The sequence below is a fragment of the Epargyreus clarus genome, unplaced genomic scaffold (genome assembly GCF_041222505.1).
Source record: "Epargyreus clarus isolate Ecla_fem2 unplaced genomic scaffold, WU_Ecla_fem_2.2 ptg000017l, whole genome shotgun sequence".
NCBI classification, from domain to species: domain Eukaryota; kingdom Metazoa; phylum Arthropoda; class Insecta; order Lepidoptera; family Hesperiidae; genus Epargyreus; species Epargyreus clarus.
The window spans coordinates 1,119,347-1,139,757 of NW_027332225.1; the positions used below are offsets into that span (position 1 = coordinate 1,119,347).

The following is a 20,411-nucleotide window of genomic DNA, read 5'->3' on the forward strand; positions in this document are numbered from 1 at the left end:
TGTTAAGGCTACCTTTTGTTAAAAATGTTATAAATTTCTCAATGAAACATGATAAAACAAACAAGAAAATTATTTGTTTCTTTATTAATGTGTGTATGGAGCCTAAAAAGCTTTTTAGTGTATATTTTCTTAAATTGTTCCCAAGCTCGACTGCCAATTTAGATATATCTATGAATGTTGGAAGATAGATATGTAACCTTATGATTGCTACTGACAAGATTCAAACCAGAAATAGGATGAATATCACATCTAACTCTACCACACTAACCGGTCTTCAGAAAACCACTTTTTATATATTGAAGTTAGTTGAGGTTATATTGGTGCTGAGGTAAAGCCGTACGATTATAATGTGGGCTTCTTTTTAAACTTGAACTACGTCATTTTCATGGCGTGATGTATGATATCGCAATAATTTCACTCGCGGAAGAAGAATTTTGGTTTTTTGTTTGAGGGAGGGCTTGATACACAATCAAAAGTAGACTTTGATAACGGACAAAAGGTCTTCTTAGACGGAATATGGAATAAAGGTCTTCATATAAGAATCAGTCCCCGAAACACATCAAGTAAACACTGTTTTTGATTAAGGGGAAACTAAAGTCCTATCTTGAAATTTTACTATCTCAAAGTCAGGGATGGACTTAAACCCCTTAAATGGATCCAACAAAGCCCACTTTAGTGTATAACTTTTAATAGTCCAGTTTTATCTCATCAATATTACCTCATCTAATTTATAAAAACTTGTGTATCATATTAGAGCCATAAGTTCTAGCGTATGTCGCATTTCGTACGCGGTTTTTGGAAGTGCAATTTTAATTATAAATAGCGGATAGTATAAGGTTTTGGAATTCGGCCTCACGTTGGAATTACAAACTTCAGATCCTCTGTCTATCAAAGTATGTGCGTATTAGAAATTAAGTATCTTATTTTAATGATAAAGGAAACGAAGAAACCTGTATGCTTAAGAGAGGACAATGTGAATGTGTGTTGATGATGATGATAATATGTGATTAATGTTAAGTGTCTGCAATTTCAAATTAATCCACCTTTCAGCTAGGGATGACGATTCTTTCCGAAAAAGATCGATTCTTGAATCGATTCAGGATTCAGCGAAGCGAGCGAGAAAAAAAACAAGGTCACCAAGACCTAACAATCACTGAAATAAGTATCCATCAACAAAAATCGTCTATTTGATTAATTAACTTCGAAAAAATCAAATTTCGATTTTGTAGGATGAAAGATCAATTCACAGAATCGATCCATTACTAGAGATCGATTAAAATAATCGATTACTTTGTCAAAAAATTGATTCTTCGATTAATCGATTGCAAATCGCAATTTCTAGTTTCCTCTCAATATGAAAAGGTTCAAACTAAACCAAATCTAACTTCATCACACACATTTGAGAATTGTTTTTATCTTAGTGCTAAATTTCAGACGGTATTAACTAATTACTTCTGAAAATGCGTTTTATATGAATGAATTAGGATTATATTTTCTGCATAGTATCCTGTATTGATTATATTGTAATGTAGATTTTTTAACAAAAAATGTTTAACTGTAAACGGGTTATTTTACAATATTAGCCTTATATTGATATTGTATTAAAAATATTTGATATGATTTAAAAATGTAGGAGTATTTTTGTGTACTTATGCGATTAAGATAAAGACGATTAAATACCAATAATGAAAGTACCCGCCTGCCCCGCCCAAGGTTCAAAGTTTGATCCCAGGCTGAGCAAGATCAAGTAATATATGTTACAAACAATATTGTTAAAACTTTAAACATCGCATTTAAAGGTAAAATAAAAAGTAAAAATATTATTTGTATTTTTGAAATTATATTGCCATTACTTGTATTTGATATAGGATTTATGATCAGTAAAATTATTTTGCCGCCTTTTTCTTTTATTTCATGTTTAACTTCCTTATAATTATTGTAATACTTGCCATATGTAAATTGTATGGTAAAATCTTTTGTAACTTGAAAATACATATAAGTGAACCATTGTATGCTTTATTTCTCCTTACACTACTTACCAAGTACTATCCTATCTATCACCAACCCTTTATATAACAGCTAGGCAAGGATCTCCTTTAGAAGAGACGAGGAGGGCTTACTTTAGGTCCATTACACTAACCAAGAGCGGATTAGTAGACAGGTATAGTCCGCACCAATCTTCTAGTCCTCTCTGGAGTTGTTGCGCACAGGTGTAGTCAGAGCGCCAATGCGATCGAACACAACTACAAGTAATGTAAAGTACAAATATGCTACGTAGTAATAATAAGGGCACACTAACGCAGCTATACCCGTACCCGTGGGCGAGAGCGGGCAGCTTTCTGATAATATCTACAATTTGCTGTTGCGACGCGACTCGTTTCTATTCAGAGCGGACTAGAAGTTTGGCACGGACTACTCTTACGGGTTCCACCGTCGGATATTAGGTCGGTCCGATGAGCGGTTTCAGAGAGGCGCAGTTTACCCACTCAACACTACATCTTAATGAATAGTAGCAAACAAGTCTCAGAGCTTTATACACGATGATTCCACCGATTCACATCATTACCAAACCAAAATAAAACACGTATTAGAAATGCTCTAGGACTCTTGAGGGTATAGTTCTCAGTACAGGATTAGTTGAAATAAAAGCCAAAGTGTGTATAAACCAATTTACTCAGAAGCATTAAATGCAATATAAAGAAGGCCACATATAACCTAAAATAGCAAAATAATCATTTTCAAAATGTTTCCGTGGACATACAAATGTATCAAACGTTAATTATCAACTATATTTATCATATGAAAGACAGAGAAGAGATGTATAATTTATTATAACATGAGTTACTTAGCAACTTTAGTGATTATTTTTTAATTGTATAGAGAAAATTACAAGCCATGATCATGATGTGTCGTCACGCGGTATTTAGAAATGTGAGGTATTTATCGTCGCGCGGTATGTCGTCACGCGATATTCATCGTCGCACGGTATGTCGTCACGTGGTATTTTAATTATCGTCGGCCGGAGTTATTCGTAGCGAGGTATGTCGTCACGTGGTATTGATCGTCGCGCGGTATTGATCGTCGCACGGTATGTCGTCACGCGGTATTGATCGTCGCACGGTATGTCGTCACGCGGTATTGATCGTCGCACGATATGTCATCACGCGGTATTGACCGTCGCGTGGTATAACGTCACGTGGTATTTTATTTATCGTCGGCCGGAATTATTCGTCACGGGTATGTCTTCATGCGGTATTAATCGTCTCGCGGTATGTCGTCACGCGGTATTGATCGTCGCGTGGTATATCGTCACGTGGTATTGATCGTCGCGCGGTATTTCGTCACGAGGTAATTGTCGTCACACGGTATTTAAAGTCAGCCGGCACTAATCGCTGCGCGGTATGTCGTCACGCGGCATTCATCGTCGCACGGTATGTCGTCACGTGGTATAATTCTGTAATAATTCGCGTCTACTGAATTACATTTTCTGATACAATTTTAAAAATATATCATCTTTAAATTTTTTTTTCACTAAGGTCCATAATCCATAGGAGGTACCACCCAACCAACTGGTATTGGCGATCCATCGTCGTTTAGATACTGATCCCATTGAGATCTGTGAAGAAAAAATATCATTAGAAGACAACCTGCACTAAATTCGGTCCATAAAAAATATTGAATTGATCAAAGGAGATGTATGCTACATAATATCTAATAAGCACTGTTTCAATGCTCCTCAAACAAGATAACTTAAAAAATATTTGTATCAGATAAAAAGCAATATTAATACCAGTTAATATAATTAACACTGACATTAATACTAAAATAAAAAAATAGTATTATTTTTCTTTTATATTCTAAAAATACACAGTATGCTTGGTATTATAATTGGTACTTGTATTAATTATTGATTTACCTCACAACAACAAATCTATGTAGATCCCCTTGGAAATCCACTTGTGGGTTTGCAGTACTCCCAAACAGAAACTCTCGCCACTTAGCAAGATTCACCACAACTTCCTTCTCTGTATCGTTGAAACTCTTGCTTGTATCTTCTCCGTGTACAGATAGCTTTGCTTGTAATTCAGCTTCTTCCTTCTCATAAACCAATAGCTTTAGTTTCCAAAATGATATTACTTTTTCTGGTGGAAACAACACAAACATTATGGTATTTTCTACATAAAATTATTATTATCTTTTGCTATCAGAATCTTAATAAAAAAAGTGGTAAGTGGTGATAACAAAGATTATTTATTTGAGTACATTATTACTTTTCACCCAGTTTCAAATTGTTTATTCAAATTATTTGTCTATTCCAAATAATTATTTTAAAAAAATGCACTAGTTCATAATGAGATAGGAGCTTCCACAAAACCCAAACCCAATCCACTTGAATCAGTAGTTTTTACCAGTAGAATACGAACCTTATTTTTTCAAGTCAGATAATAATTATATAAAATTTACAGTTTATATGTCACAAATTCAAAATCGGTTAAATATGATATGAGGCTGTTAGAACCAGAGTAGCCTAACTACCAAAAAAAATTTACAATATGGAGAAAAGTAAGTGGATAATCCGCTCTGAAGTTGTTACGAGGAGGTCTAAACATACAATTTCTATATTCAGAGAGAATCATTTCTATATTCAGAGCAGACTAGCCGCTTTACACGGACTATACAACATTTTTAAATACCGAAAATACAGATAGGTCAAAAATCATTAAAATGCAGTTAGGCCATTCTGGTTCTAACAGCCTTATATAAAGTACACGGTTTACATGTTAGAAACATACCAATATTTTTGGCAAAGGAAGCAGCCTCCTTCTCAGAGACATATTCCCCTCTGCCCTTAGCGGTGTTTTCTCTCGCCTTACGCAGTTTCATGAGAGCTTCAAGCTTGACCATACACTTCTTAGCATTCTGTTTCTTTCTTCTGACTTCTCTGAGAATCTCATCTGCTTCGAGCTTAGCTTCTTCTTCCTAGATATAATGATAGTTTGAAAAAACATAGAATTACTTGAGCTACCCCAAATTTCAAGGGATGTTGTAAGGCATAGTTGCTATGTTATTTTGGTAAGGAGACAAATAAACCACCTGATGTTACTATTACTCATAACAATCTCAATTATCTGTAACTAACTTCACAGTTCTTACCTTATAGATAGTTCTTTAATATAAACAGTTCTTTCATGTAATTTCATACAGCTTATAACATTTTAATGAAGAATAATAGTAAGAGGCATTTAAAATAGAAACATACCTGTTTTGCTCTTAGGATGTCATCCTTAATCTTTTGCAAATTCTCATCAATTTTCCGAGATCTCTCTTCCATTTGCTTCATTCTCTCCTTCTTAGCTAATTTTCTCTCCTCATTGAGTCTCTTTAAGCGCAGTCTCTTAGCAGTCCTCTTAGCTAAGAGTCTCCTCGACATATCCAGGTATGATCCAGATAATTTTTTCAACTTGTCAGCCATTATCTTTTTATTGACTTCAATTTCATCCATTCTTACTTTCCAGTCTTCTTCTGAATACTGTTTCATGTTCTCTCTTAAGTCTTTAACTTGAGTCTCTATATTTTTCAATGATGTCACTAGGCTCTGCATTTCTTCTCTTACTTGTATGATAGTTGTTGTGTTGAGTTTATTTCTTTTAGGTATTTCTTGTATTCTACTTTCAATATTTCTAATAAATTCGTGATCAGCATCTTCCTGGGATCTCACAGGGTTTTGTGGATAGAAAGGTTGACGGGCGAAGGGAGGTGGCCTTAAGGGAGCTAGAAGAGGGGGAGGTAAGGGTGGCGGGGGAAAATCAGGAACGAAACGGAATGTAAAATTGCTTCCACGAAAATTGTTAACATTACGATTATGTGTCATGATTGTTAATTTTACAAATGTATAAAAATAATAGTAGAAATTATTATAAATAGCTAAACTAGGGCTTAGGTGCTTTCAGGGAGCTGGCACTCCGCGTCTTTCAATACTTGCTCTGCTGTCACATAGTCCTCATTTTCTTTTAAGTCTTGCTCCGTGTCTAGGACGTTTTTGAGATCAGCATATGCTTTTAATAACCTGTGAACATAAATTTTACAATAAATAGCTGATCTACACAAGTTATAGATATGGCGAAAAATATACTATGTATCTATGTTTTGTATCTGATGGATGGATGGATGGATGGATGATGATCACTGCCACCCAAGGACATCTGTAACTAACTACATATACAAGGGGTACATTAAAAACTGCATATTAAACAGTGTCTTAAAACTAATATTCACGTTTTACCTATTGTTAAACATAATGATCACTACCTTCTACTTATCAAGGCGTTACAAGTAATATAATTCTCTAAAATAGACTATAACTTAGCCTGTGATGTGAAATGTCTACCAATCCACCAGCAAATGATTTTAAGGCTAATTCTTAATGCCAGCTACATTCGTTCTAGGTCGCCGCAAAGACCAAGACCTCTCTGAAGGCCAACCTTAATAATTTCAATACAATGCAGATGCAAAACTATTAGTCATCACATGCCATGTTCAAGTAAATGCTTGAAAAATGTCCTTCTTTATGAAACTGTAGCGAATTTAACTCAAGCACATTAAGTCAAATTTGGAATTAACCTCTCAACAACTGGTATTAACAAATTGCGTTACAATGTTATTACAAAATATAGGAACAAAATCTTTTGAACCAAAGTTGGTCAAGCTGCAAATTTTAATTTTCGAACGTGACTCACCTTCTCTGACAGTCAGGGACCATCATAAGCGATTCTTGGAGGACCTCTTCTTGCTTTCTAATGTTATGTTCGTCTTGACCCTCGTCTTTTATCTTCTGGATAAAGTTTTTCTGCTGTTCTGCCTCCTTTTCGTAAATTACTTTCTCCTTAGCGATGCGTTTTACAACGCCGGTCTTTATCTTAATTTGCCGAATTCGAGGATCTGCCATTATTGAAAGCACGCTCGCGGAATAAAAAAAGGCTTTTGTTTTTTCTGACGGACAGGACAGGACAATGACAATGAACGGATTGCCCTTGAATTGATTTGACGTTTTATTTTTAGCATATTTAGCGACGAATTCCAATCTTTTGGCCAACTATGCGTCATGTTATATTTTTCATATCATTTTAAGTAAGAGTAATGATAATATTATCTTGTTAAATAAAGATACAAAGTAACAACTAAATATCTATAAATAAATTAGGTTTTAAACAAAAACGAAATAATGTACATTCACATAGAACAAAGATTATAGTAACCATTCAGTAGGATCATATATCTATGATAGTAATATAGAAGATGCGAAAAAGGCTTTTTAAATTTCTTTCTCGGCCTTGGAGAAGGCAATTAGCGTGAAGTTATAAATTATTTTGGATTTAATGTACACATAGAGAACTAAAAATCAAAGGGAAAACACGCAAACAAACAGACATAAGGGGGCGTTCAAGTATTACGTAAACACAAACAATTTATTATCAAAGAAAAAAGCGAAGTAACTACAATATAAATATTACAAGGAAGAAAAATATATGAATTTAAATAAATGGGAAGTAATAGATAAATATGTATATAGCAAACAAAATACTCAATAAGCCTGATAATCTAATCTGCTGTGTCGATAACAGTCTAGTTTGATCCATAAGTACCTACTTATTACTAAGGTGTTAGGATGAGCAAAATAATAAATATAAATAATATAGGTACATCGTCAGCTAAATATACAGGAGGCTCGGAAAATCACTCCTGTAACCAATGTACTTTATGATGAAATCTATTATACCTGCCAATATGCCAATGCCAGTTTGGCTTTGTCGCGTTATCACGTAGTACAAACTCACCCTAGCGATTGCACACGTGTAGGTATATAAGTTACCTTGTCCCTATAGTCTCGGGACTAGAATAGGGCTACGGTATCCCCTGCCTGTCGTATGAGGCGACTAAAAGGAGGCTTCTGGGATTGCGGGCGGCAAGAGTGGGAGCTCGAACCGTCCAGCAAGTAACCCCGGGAAGGACGACGGTGTGTGTGGCCGCATACCGTTGTAAACACTAGGTGTGTGGGAGGAGCGTAAACTGCTCCCCCAGGGAAGAGCCCGATTAGGGCATCGCGCTCGGACGACTCCGGTTGTGTTCCATCGGAGATCCCGGAGTTCTCCACCAAGCGCCGAGGACGGCCACCGGGGGGGTTTTAGTGCGGTAAAAATCCCACATAACCCGGCGTCGCTCCCACGACATCGGGCACCTTTTGAAGGTTTCCCCTGCGTAAACAAAAAAAAATAAAGGTATATAAGTAACCTACTTACTCTCTTTTATAAAACCTTTGACAGGCCTATAAAACGGTTGGTCTAGCGGATCTCCCGCCACCTCTTAAAAATGGGTGAGAAAAAAATCTGGCGTAGGCAGCAAAAATAATAGGAAGACTCTTTATTTTTTCTCCGATCCATTCGTAAAAGTTGCTACATATTTACCAAGCAATGTAAATGCTTTAAAATTCTCCTAAATACTCCCAATGAATGAATTGCCCATCAAAATATTTAAGAAATTTTGTTCAGTATGGGGTTTATTTATCACAGAATGGGCTGCAATAATCAAATTTAGTTAAATGAACTGTAGCCTGTGTTGCAGGGCTGTATTTACCAGCATTTACCATTTTCCGGCAGGTTAAATAAAATTACACCAACCTGTACAATCTAGGGAGAGGTCTCAGATATTTTTATCTGACATCTCTTATCCGCAGAAATACAGAGAAGTATTCTTTGATAAGTGTTGATATGGGAAATAATAAATTGATACACTTTGATACGAGTTTCGCACATCTAATTCTCTGTAGGTGTGCGAAATGAGGTGGTTGGTTTTACTAGCGGGTAAGTTTTTGAGTTTTAATAATTATGCCATCGATGTAGATTAATTATTATTCATTGAAAATAATATTAAAATTCCCACATCAAGAAGTACGCAAGCAACTACGTACCTTTTTATTTTTTTTTCTCGAGGGGGAAACCTTCAAAAGGTACCCGACGACGTGGGAGCGACGCCGGGTTATGTGGGATTTTTACCGCACTAAAACCCCCCCGGTGGCCGTCCTCAACGCTTGTTGGAGAACTCCGGGATCTCCAACGGAACACGACCGGAGCCCTCCAAGCGCGACGCCCAACGGGCTCTACCCTGGGGGAGCAGTTTTCGCTCCTCCTACACCATGTAGTGTTTACGACGGTATGCGACCACACATACCGCCGTCCTTCCCGGGGTCGCTTGCTGGACGGTTTGAGCTCCCACTCTTGCCGCCCGCAACACCCCGGAAGCCCCCTTTTAGTCGCCTCCGACGACAGGCAGGGGATACCGTAGCCCTATTCTAGTCCCGGAACTACAGGGACAAAGCAACTACGTACCTACCGTCTATTTTTGTAAAGTTCAAAATACATATACCTACTGTATTCCAGGATAATCTATGAAACAAACGTCCAAACCTAAGACTACATTTATTAAATTAATTTTAATTATCTCTGGCCGTAAACAGAACCCTTCTTTTCTAGAACTAAGGATTTGCATGGTAAATCTTTATGCTACGCGAGTGATCCTCTAGTATCAGTTAATTTAGAACGACATTGAATTTTAAATCGAGGATATAATTCTACGAGAAATTGGTTGATATATACAATAGGTTAATAAATTAATGAATAATAATGTACCCTTAATACAGGTGTGGCGGTGGCGCTGGGCGCTGCGCCCAGGTCACCCAGGAACTTGGGATTCCTCGTCGACGAACACGACGATGGAGGCTTTGTCATCACATTCGTTAGTGGTAAGAAGAATAATTTTAATAGTTGAAACGATATAGTAATCATACATATTGCTCATTCTTTGATCCAACGCGGATTCACGATAGTCGGTACAGTATACTAACTAAGATAACTCTTGTGAAATTCAGACAAACACAACTTTATTTTATAATAAAAGCGAAATGAAAATGCCATTTTAATTTGAGTAAAATATTTTTAATAGAGAAAAAAAAACAAATTATGAATATTTTTTAAGATGGACATTAAAAAGTTATAAAAAGTATATGAAAGCGTATACGTAACATAAGCATATATTCTCGGCAATATTTTTTTAAATAACTAAGGACACCAAACATTAGCTTAACGCTTACAAGAGAAATATTTTCAATTCTATTATCTCAAGTACTTCTCGTATTGATAAAGGAAATGTTATCTAAAAAAGTTACATAAAAGTACACAAACTTATTTTTTAAGTGTAGCAAACTTTTACCTTTTACCACCTTATCATCTTGGGTTACTCATTAAGGTTTTACTTAATATCTCTGTATATAGATGACGGCTCCGAAGACATCGGTCACATCGGCCGCAAGGGTTCTGCTGATGACAGCGAGGTGAAGTTCGAAGTCAGCTCCTCATACGATGAGGCAAGTGGCGGTCACAAACTTACTGTTTACTGGGATGGTCCCAGCGACAGGGTGTTTGAAGACTGCTTTGACTTTGGTAAGAATTACTTGGTAAACTTTTTGTCTATAACTGACCATACTCGTAATACTTGCGTAATCTATAACGAGATTTACTACTTTCCAGGCAACAAGCAATGGTTTGCCGGCCCGGAACAAAAGGAACAGTACTGGCCGATCCAACAAAGCAAAATACAAAAATACTCCATCATATCAAAGGAGGATGATAACTCTGCCGTATCCGAGAGATACTGGCTTAACTCCGCTGGCCAGTACATTATCGTCCACCCAGAAGTCCCTCTATTCGTTGATTATCACAATGTTGCAGACAACCACCTCTGCCTCATCGCTGATGTTGCTGACCCATACTCAACGAGAAGGACCCATAATGTTTTGAAATACGATATTTGGGTGTTTGAAAACGCCAAAGTCGCTCATCAGCATGCCGTCGATAACTATCTTGGCAAGCCTTCAGGAATTCCTGACTACAGAATGATTCAATATCCAGTCTGGTCCACTTGGGCGAGGTACTCCCGAGGCATCGACCAAAACAGTCTCTGGGCCTTTGCGAATGAGATCAACGATAGTGGGTTCCCCAATGCACAATTTGAAATCGATGATCTTTGGGAGATCTGCTACGGCTCACTCACTGTGGACGAAAGAAAGTTACCTGACTTGAAGCAGCTCGTTCAAGACATCAAAGCACTTGGCTTCAGGGTTACTATTTGGATGCATCCATTCATCAATCAGGACTGCGAACCATGGTACTCAGAAGCTCTAGAAAAAGGGTACATATAAATTAATACCACACATTAAAAAAAAGAACATGTGCTAACCTATTTCGACATCTTATTCGAATGTAATATTCCATTTTGAATACCTTTTCATTTAAAAGTAAGTGCATGTTTATAGGTAAAGTTTTCTCCTACAAAGTGAAAGTTAGTTAAAGTATTGTGTCACTTATTATGAACTTATCCTTAACTCTTCTGGTTAATACAACCCTTGGAACCTAATATCTTGCAGATACCTAGTGCTCAACGAAGAAGGCAGCCCAGACACGAGCTGGTGGAACAACAACGGCTCGACGCCCGGCTACATCGACTTCACCAACCCTGAGGCCTCCGACTGGTACACCACCCGCGCCCGCAACCTTATCGAAACTTACGATATCGATAGCGTGAAGTTTGACGCTGGTGAATCCAGCTGGTCTCCTCAGGTAATTTCAATAGAAACAGCTATACAAATCTATTTTGAAATCAAAATTAATGAAACTTTTCGTGGTTGGGCTTCAGTAATTATACTACAAGCTTATCATTACTTGATTGGTGATTGTTTATCAATAGCTATTTATTTTTCTTGATTGTTGAATGAGTACTGACATAGGTGGGATTTTGAACGATATGGACTTGGTTGAAAATTAACATTAATGTACCGCTGTAACCACTGAAGACCAAATGGATTGCACGTCTACTCCATTTATTATGTAACAAAGTAATTACAACGATATTACCAATTATACAAATAAACATTTTTTCAGATCCCCGTACAAAATGGAGATATTGACTTGCACCCAGGTCACATCGTGCAGTCGTACGTGAGGGCTGTCGCCACTTTCGGTCCCATGATCGAAATCAGATCTGGAATTAGGTATGTACTTTAGACTAGATAGGTAAATTTCTACTACAGATATGAGGCAATTAATGAGTGTCAAATCTGCCAATAGGATTACTTGATTGTTTGACTGAACAACATTTTATAGATTCATTTTAGCAATTCTATTGAGGGATTTAACACACATTTGTAACTAAGATGACTCGCACTTCTCTGGTAAACGCACCCTTATTATTGAACCTATTACTGACCACGTTAGATTAGAGTCATCGTCGACCCAAAAAAATACTTAAGTGACCATATTACAGGACACAAGATCTGCCGGTATTCATCCGCATGGTGGACAAGGACACGTATTGGGGCTACAACAACGGCCTAGTGACGCTCGTGACCACATTACTGGCTATGAACCTGAACGGCTACACGCTGGTGTTGCCCGACATGATCGGCGGTAACGGTTACAACGAGGCGCCCAGCAAGGAGCTGTTCGTGAGGTGGCTTCAGGCTAATGTGTTCATGCCTACACTGCAATACTCGTTCGTGCCTTGGGACCATGATGACGAGGTAATTAATATTTTATATGCGTTCATCATCATCATCACTGACACAACTATCATCATTATAGCTATCATCTGACTGATTGTCTTATTTAGTATTAATTCTTATTTAAACCGTGCAGTTTGTTAATTTATTTTGTGTTTTTGCATACTCAACAACATCATCCCCGATATTTTAACGGACATCATCTTCATCATAATCAACACTATCATCAGCGTCAAACCATCATCACCAATTTAATATGTCTATCACCATGATTTTCATTTTCATTACCATTAACCTCAGTGTTATCTCTACTAACATCTTTACTATCGCCATCATCATCAACAACCTTGTCAACATAAGGAATAATAGAAAGTTCACTATCATCTTCAATCTTAATCCATCATGCTCCAATTACCTCCAGGCGGTGGAAATCTGTCGCCGCTACACCCAGTTACACGCGGACTTCGCGGATGAAATTGTGGCTGCTATGGAGGCCTCCGTCCGCGACGGCACGCCCGTCAACCCGCCCATCTGGTGGCTCGATCCCACTGATCAAGTCGCTCTAACTGTTGGAGATGGTAAATTTTATTTATTTATTTATTATTTTTAGATAAAAGTGGGATTTTTTCGCTGGGCGAACACAACATCCCGTACAAACAAACTCTTAAGCAATTCATCTCATAACATTGTATAAAACGAGTACATACTTTTAAATAAAAGATTTTAAATTGCGCACATACGGAGATGGTAAATTTTGTTTTTTGTTTTTAATGTATAAGGAGCAAACAAGCTTACAGCCTAATCAGTCCCAAAACATTCCTAATAAAGTATTACCTGATATTGATCAGTGATCACAGATGTGTTGCTGGTGCTAGCCCTGAGTACTACATTCAAGAACACCTTATATTATTGTGTCTTTACTGCATCCTTCTAAACATAACACAACAGCGCTTAAAGTTGTTATTCCAAAACTAAAATCATTTGAATTTATTCCACTAATTCTTCTTCATTCAGTACTTCTGCTTTATTCTCCAACTTCACTTAAGTCTATATTGATGTTGGTGGTATTTTTATGTGCTTTCAAAAAACTTCTAACCTAAAACTAAAATCTTCTTAACTTAATTTATCCCATTAACTCATTTTCTTCCAGAATTCCTCCTCGGCGAACGCATCCTGGCTGCTCCTGTACTCGTAGAAGGCGCTGTAACCCGGGACATCTACTTACCCCGTGGTAACTGGAAGGATGGCATGACCGGGGACTCGTACCAGGGACCTATGTGGATATACGACTACCCTGCACCGCTCGACACACTACCCTACTTCACATTAGAAGACTAAATAAAAATTGGTGCCAAGTTAAAACCTAAAATCGAATATTATTGTTATTTTATGTAAAACATTATGAATAAAAACTTTTTTATTTATTGAACATGATTTTTCATTAAAGCTTCTTACTAGTAAATGGCCAATAAATACGAAAATTCAACAATTCTCACTCGATCACCGACATTGGCTTGAGTATAATAGCCAGATGAACTATACGCTCCCCAAAATCTATGTCCTTCCCACAATTTTGGGTATCATTTTTGATGCAAACATTTTATATAAGTAGCAGTCCCTTGAAAGTATATTATGCATATCTCACGGAGTTTTCTCGGAAAAGTCAAGCAGTTTTCTGTGGAAATTTGACAGGAAGTTAAGAGTCTGACAGTTGCTATTGTTAGCGTATTGAAGAGATAGTGTGATAAGCCTCTAAGCCTAACCATAGTATGTAGATACATCTCACATGACCATACTCGACAAACCTAAATGTTAACTGATATTGCATATATTTTATACATGACAACAATTTCTGGAGAAATTATTTCCCAACTTTCCTTTACTCAACCGTAAGGCATGAGTGAAAAGATTAAATACCAAAGGAATCGCAGAACTATTTAACAACGCATCCATATAGTTACATTTAAATAAATGTTTTAATACCTACTTACTAGATTTCCATATAACAACGAAGTAAGGAATTTTCGTAGTAACCTGGATTGGTGTACTCGTCATACAAACGTTAGATTTGTAACTTTCATCGTTCGCTGAATACACATAAATGTTGTTTTGAGTCCCACTATATTTTGAAATAACGCCATTTAAATTGGAATGACTTTGAGCTAATCATAGTATGATCCTCTAATCCGTACACAACTGCTCCTTCTTAGATTTTTACGTATGCAAAATTGTTATTATCTATTAAGTAAGAACTTTAACTATGATTACAAAGTTCTTCAGGGTTCTTCAACTTTAATTGCGATATAAATTGTATTGTACATAGGAAATACATTTTCCTATTGTAAGCCAGAATAATCTGGACGGCAGCAAAAATCTAGTTATCATCTTATCTTCGCAACTTTGGCTTGAGATTGATAAAGGGATCATGCAACGTTGGAGTACCTTATTTATCTCGATAACAGATGGTTTATCCAGATGTGACAGTCGGTTTTAAGGAAGGATGGCGGCTTTAAGAATAATTTTGGGTAAGAGACTTTTATATTTTTTTTCGAGTTTCTGCATATGGCTCCACGTATTACCGTTTATATTAGCCTTGTGACTCCTTAACAATTTTTGGAATAGAAAAGTTTAAATATTCCCAAGATTACCCGACACCGCCAAATAAAAATCTTTACTTTTTATAGGCGTGGTATGTATGCATTGTGCATCGTATACTTAATGTCTTTGAAACTAACAGTGACATTAATATCACAAGACGCTTCAATTTTATATTTTCATTGTTCATAGATTTATAAGACACCAAAATCCAAAAAAAAAAATATAAAGTAAGAAATTAAGTAGGTACCTTCTTAACAAATATGCATAACTTCTCAAGGTATACTAATGCTGGGAGCGCGGGCGCGCCCATCCCCGCTGTCTATTCGTTCTGATGATATCACCTTATCCCTGGAGCCTCAAGTGATTGGAGGGTTCCAATTAACCCTCATAAAAGGTAATTCTCTCTTTCTCTTACTTATTATATCTTTACAAAAAATACTAAACTTCTGATTATTTTAGATTAAATTATAAGATTGATCTAAAAGTCTAATGACCTACATACTATTGACAGTAGTCCACTGACAAAACAATAAAATTCCGGAATGGAAAGAATGTATAATGTGAGCATTGATCTTGTAAGACTTGAGAGCTCATTACCCATGTAACACTCCGTTCCATGTGGACGATCATACAAACTTAACAAAGTATATACGATGATGACGGTGGTGATGTTGAGGACCGTTGGTTTGGTGACCATCCATTCATCCCTTTCCTTTGCTGGGTTAAAAGTGTTAAATAAAACTTTACTTCCAGGCGATGATAAATATGTATACGGTCACATAGGCCGAACCCTTATTTCACCGTTCACGATTGAAGAGATCGAAGGTGGTATAGAGGTGCATATGGGTAACGTGAATCTGACAGTGCACACCTTGTATGACTACATTCATGACGCTAGAGGAATCAAGATCAGGTGGAATTCATTCGCTCCGATCAGACTAGAGGATTGCTTAGATTTTGGTAAGATTACTTTTGAATAGTTTATTCAGTTACATATCTAACGTAAACGTTAGATAATCCACACTTAAACCAATATATTTATGATTATGCATAAAGTTAATACTAATAAGTATTCAATTTCAAGGCAAAAATCATTGGTACGGAGGTCCTATGCAAGTAGATCAACTTTACCCGATAGAGAATGCCCAACAGACCTACTCGCCTTACATCTCCAAGGAACAGGATAATGGGGCCATCGTGGAGCGCTACTGGCTTAACTCTGCCGGAGAATATGTTTATGTCCACCCTCAGGTCCCACTCTTCGTCGACTATAACAACATTTCACCGAACCACATTTGTTTCGGCGCTCAAATAGCCGATCCTTACTCTTCAAAAAGAAATCACACAGAACTTTCATACGATTTCTGGTTGCTATCTGACGTTAAGGCAGCTCATAAGCATGCAGTGGAAACATACTTGGGCAAGCCTACAGGCGTCCCAGATTTCAAAATGGTCCAGCATCCCATATGGTCCACTTGGGCCCAATATTCCCAAGATGTTGATAGAAAAAAGGTTTTGGAGTTCGCTCGTCAGATCAAAGCATACGGTTTCAACAACTCTCAACTAGAAATTGATGACTTATGGGAAACCTGTTACGGTTCCCTAACTATTAACGAGACGAAATTTCCTAACTTCACCGACACTGTTCAAGAATTGAAAGATCAAGGTTTTCGAGTGACTATTTGGGTACATCCGTTGATAAATGACAACTGTGAGCCGTGGTACTCTGAAGCTTTAAATAAAGGGTAAATATCCTAAAACTTTGTTATATGAATAACATCATTGTCAGTAATCTCTAAATTACTGAAAAAATAGTCTCCATAATCAACTAAAAAAGAGCACCTTTAATGTATTGAAATTACCATTAAACACCATTACCATTACCATTGAGCACCATATGAACAACACGGACTTTTTAACTATACAACATAAAAATATTACAGTTATCTGGTTCTGGGTGAGAGCGGAAGCCCTGCAGGCTCCTGGTGGAACAACAACGGCACGTCAGCAGGGTTCGTAGATTTCACCAACCCAGCAGCAGCAGAGTGGTGGTACGAGCGAGTGAAGAGTCTTCTCAATACATATGGCATCAATAGCGCTAAGTTTGACGCTGGAGAGAGCAGTTTTACACCTCAGGTACAAATAAGAGATATTTATCTGGTCGGTCGTTTAAAACGTCTGTGCTAGGGACTATCAGTTTTTATGAAAATGTGTGATTATGAAGGTTTTTGGTTAAAGCTTCAATCTGTATATTTTTAGGGTCTTTTTTTTGAGAACGTCACTCTTTCAAATAAACTTCTATACATCGATGTATCTTCTATACATCCATTAAATACGCTGCTTACATTTAAAGGTATTGAAATATTCAGTAATCTGTGAAGTTTTACAAAATTTCATATATTTTCAGATTGCAGTACAGACAGGAGACATAGACTTGCAGCCTCACCATATAGTTCAGAAGTATGCCAGGACTTGCGCAAGGTTCGGCGACATGGTCGAAGTACGCGCAGGGTTCATGTAAGCACATAATTTAGAACTAATATATTCAAGTTAACTTCAGAATACTTCAAAGTATTCGATAATTTTGTGTATCAAACTCTTAAGAAGTCCAAAACAAGAAAAGAAATAAATCATTTTCAAAAGAATATTCCAAATTGATCCAATCTTTCTGAAGTCGTATGATAAGCAAAATACCTTTGCATATTAACGAAACATTTTCTAAAGTACTTAATTGAAGCGTTTCCTTAAATTGTCACCGCTGTAGTTTTAAAACGGAAAGTTAAATAAACTAACTTTATAGCACGTATTCTACGTACTATAAAGTCAGCTTCACTTAAAGTTTCACTGGTAATGGGACCAATTTCAGGACACAAGACTTACCAATCTTCGTGCGAATGGTCGACCGTGATTCAATCTGGGGACTCAACAACGGGTTGCCAACTTTACTGACCACCACCTTCCAAATGAACCTGAACGGCTACACCCTGGTGCTACCCGACATGATCGGTGGTAACGGCTATAACTTGAACCACGAGCAAGCTGACCTGCCCACAAAGGAGCTGTTCATCAGATGGGTCCAAGCCAACACGTTCTTGCCTGTTATGCAGTACTCGTTTGCGCCTTGGAACTTTGACAATCAGGTAAATATACCAATTACTTATCTACCTACGCAAGCTAGAGTTGTTATTTTATTTGAAAGATGGCTTTTCCTGCAACATATATTGTGAAACTAAAGAAATAAATAGGTAGGCAGGTACACGTCGATAGGTAATTTCGAACCTGGCGTAAAATCTATAAGAACAATAGAAATAGTAGTTTTCCGCTTATACCGACTGGCTGATTTTAATAAAAAGATAATAATCAAAAGGAGATTTAACGTCTGTAGTACAATCATCCCGGATACTAGATCCTGATAAATTAAATAATTACTATATTAAAATAATAACTACAAATTTTCTCGCTTCTAGACCTATTAGTCATATTTTTTAAGTATGCTAGCTGTGATTGCGTTTCCACAAAAACTCGGTCTTTTCAGACAGTGGAAATCAGCAAAAAGTACACAGAACTCCATGCTGCTTATGCGGAGCTCATCTACGCAGCCATGCAAGCCTCGGTGGATGAAGGGAAGCCCGTCAACCCGCCGCTCTGGTGGATAGCGCCTGATGATGATGACGCTTTGGCTATATGGGATGGTAAGATAAGATGTGATGGACAAAAATTAAATTTCTAGTTTGTTGGAACTGTGTGTATCATAAAATACATATTTTGCTTTAAAAGAAAACATCATGAAGACCTCCAAATAGATCACCTCATGACACCTGAGTGATATTCATAATGTTCTCCAAGCTAAAATAATTCTACCGATAAATTTATGGTTAAGTCTTATACTCCTAAGTCTTTACCTGTACAAAACTGACACATTCTTCTGTCTGTCTGTCTGTCTTCTTTACATTCCACGCCTTTTGTCAGTTATCATTTTTCTTTGAAATAGTTGAATTTAATTTTCTTTGCTTCTAGAATACCTGCTTGGAGAAGACATACTGGTGGCACCAGTTTTAGAAGAAGGTGCTAGAAGCCGCGACATCTATCTACCAGAAGGCACGTGGCTTGAAGAGGGCGATCCCGAACGCATCCACATCGGACCCATTTGGATAAAGAACTATCCGGCTCCCTTAGACGTATTACCCTACTTCGTGCGAGAAAGAGACAACGAAGATAACTCATCTGTATCACCTAGCGTTGCTGCTACCCTGGTACTTTTAGGATTAATCGCGAATATAATTAATCGGTTTTAAGAAACTTTAAACGTTATTAAGGCCAATTATAAGAATTAAATAAACATAGTGTTAAAATACATTTTGTTTTTATTACCCGATTGTGGAGGATAATGTTTTTCGAGCGATGTACTATTATCACATTCTTTGTCATTTCCTGCAGCCCACAGCTACACGGATTTTAATAGATGAGGGTGTCATTAGTCTCTCTTTGTGGGTGACAGAATATATGTTTAGGCAGACATTCTTTTATTTTTACAATAATTCTCTTTGAATTTCTACATAGGTACATATAACATTAAACTTTTTTCATTAAAGACAATAACCCAAAGTAGCACCATGTCTATTCTTCGTACACATACCCACATTATTTTCACTAAGTTAGATAGATTACTAATTGTTATACGAAAATAAATCTTACTTATAAATTCTTTGTCATCGCGTGTTTTATACAGCACAAATAATATGTTATGTTAAAAACAGGACAGAAAACAGACAAGTGAATAGAAAAATGTGAGAGAATTACATGAGAACTGTAATTCTACTAACTTACTGACATTTCAATGTAATATGTAATTAATATTGAAACTAAAATACGGTGATTATCTAGTTACACTGCATCCGCAATGTCTCAACTAATGAATGAAATCTACGATGGGACATGAGAGTGAAGTTAAAGGTACGGTCAGCATAGCTTTTTTACTTCTACCTAATGTTCTCCCAGATGTCGATTGTAAATGCGTTGCTCCCTCTAAATTAACTTGGAACTCCTTGTGTAAGGGACTCTCCGTGTTGCCTACAAAAAGGAACCACGAATAATTTTACAGCCTTTATGTACGTAAAGTAAATCCGACAGTTTATGTAAACCTGGATGACAAAATCCGGCAGCATGGGCTAAAACTTTATTAAGAAGGGGTCAGAAACAGTAGAGT

The 20,411-nt window shown here is 37.0% G+C and overlaps 4 protein-coding genes across 4 annotated transcripts; 2 read left to right on the forward strand and 2 right to left on the reverse strand.

Moving 5' to 3' along the window:
- Positions 1-2,655: 2,655 nt before the first annotated feature.
- Positions 2,656-5,872, reverse strand: LOC140748886 (uncharacterized). The gene is made up of 4 exons (XM_073081788.1): positions 5,261-5,872; positions 4,794-4,980; positions 3,917-4,142; positions 2,656-3,616 (listed from the first exon to the last, which is right to left on the reverse strand). Exons 1-4 carry the CDS (start codon positions 5,870-5,872, stop codon positions 3,532-3,534), a joined length of 1,110 nt encoding a protein of 369 aa, XP_072937889.1. The 3' UTR covers positions 2,656-3,531.
- A 53-nt stretch (positions 5,873-5,925) lies between these two features.
- On the reverse strand, positions 5,926-7,010 carry Tbca (Tubulin binding cofactor A). The gene is made up of 2 exons (XM_073081789.1): positions 6,738-7,010; positions 5,926-6,067 (listed from the first exon to the last, which is right to left on the reverse strand). Exons 1-2 carry the CDS (start codon positions 6,944-6,946, stop codon positions 5,938-5,940), a joined length of 339 nt encoding a protein of 112 aa, XP_072937890.1. The 5' UTR covers positions 6,947-7,010; the 3' UTR covers positions 5,926-5,937.
- Positions 7,011-8,367: 1,357 nt separating this feature from the next.
- Positions 8,368-13,973, forward strand: LOC140749200 (myogenesis-regulating glycosidase). Its single transcript, XM_073082248.1, has 9 exons — positions 8,368-8,371; positions 9,695-9,796; positions 10,326-10,493; positions 10,581-11,241; positions 11,477-11,669; positions 11,991-12,100; positions 12,373-12,628; positions 13,029-13,185; positions 13,758-13,973. The coding sequence occupies exons 1-9, from the start codon at positions 8,368-8,370 to the stop codon at positions 13,943-13,945; spliced, it is 1,839 nt and encodes a 612-aa protein (XP_072938349.1). The 3' UTR covers positions 13,946-13,973.
- A 1,134-nt stretch (positions 13,974-15,107) lies between these two features.
- LOC140749201 (myogenesis-regulating glycosidase) lies at positions 15,108-19,500 on the forward strand. The gene is made up of 9 exons (XM_073082249.1): positions 15,108-15,132; positions 15,483-15,599; positions 15,959-16,165; positions 16,290-16,950; positions 17,149-17,341; positions 17,613-17,722; positions 18,072-18,345; positions 18,741-18,897; positions 19,223-19,500. Exons 1-9 carry the CDS (start codon positions 15,108-15,110, stop codon positions 19,498-19,500), a joined length of 2,022 nt encoding a protein of 673 aa, XP_072938350.1.
- Positions 19,501-20,411: the final 911 nt, after the last annotated feature.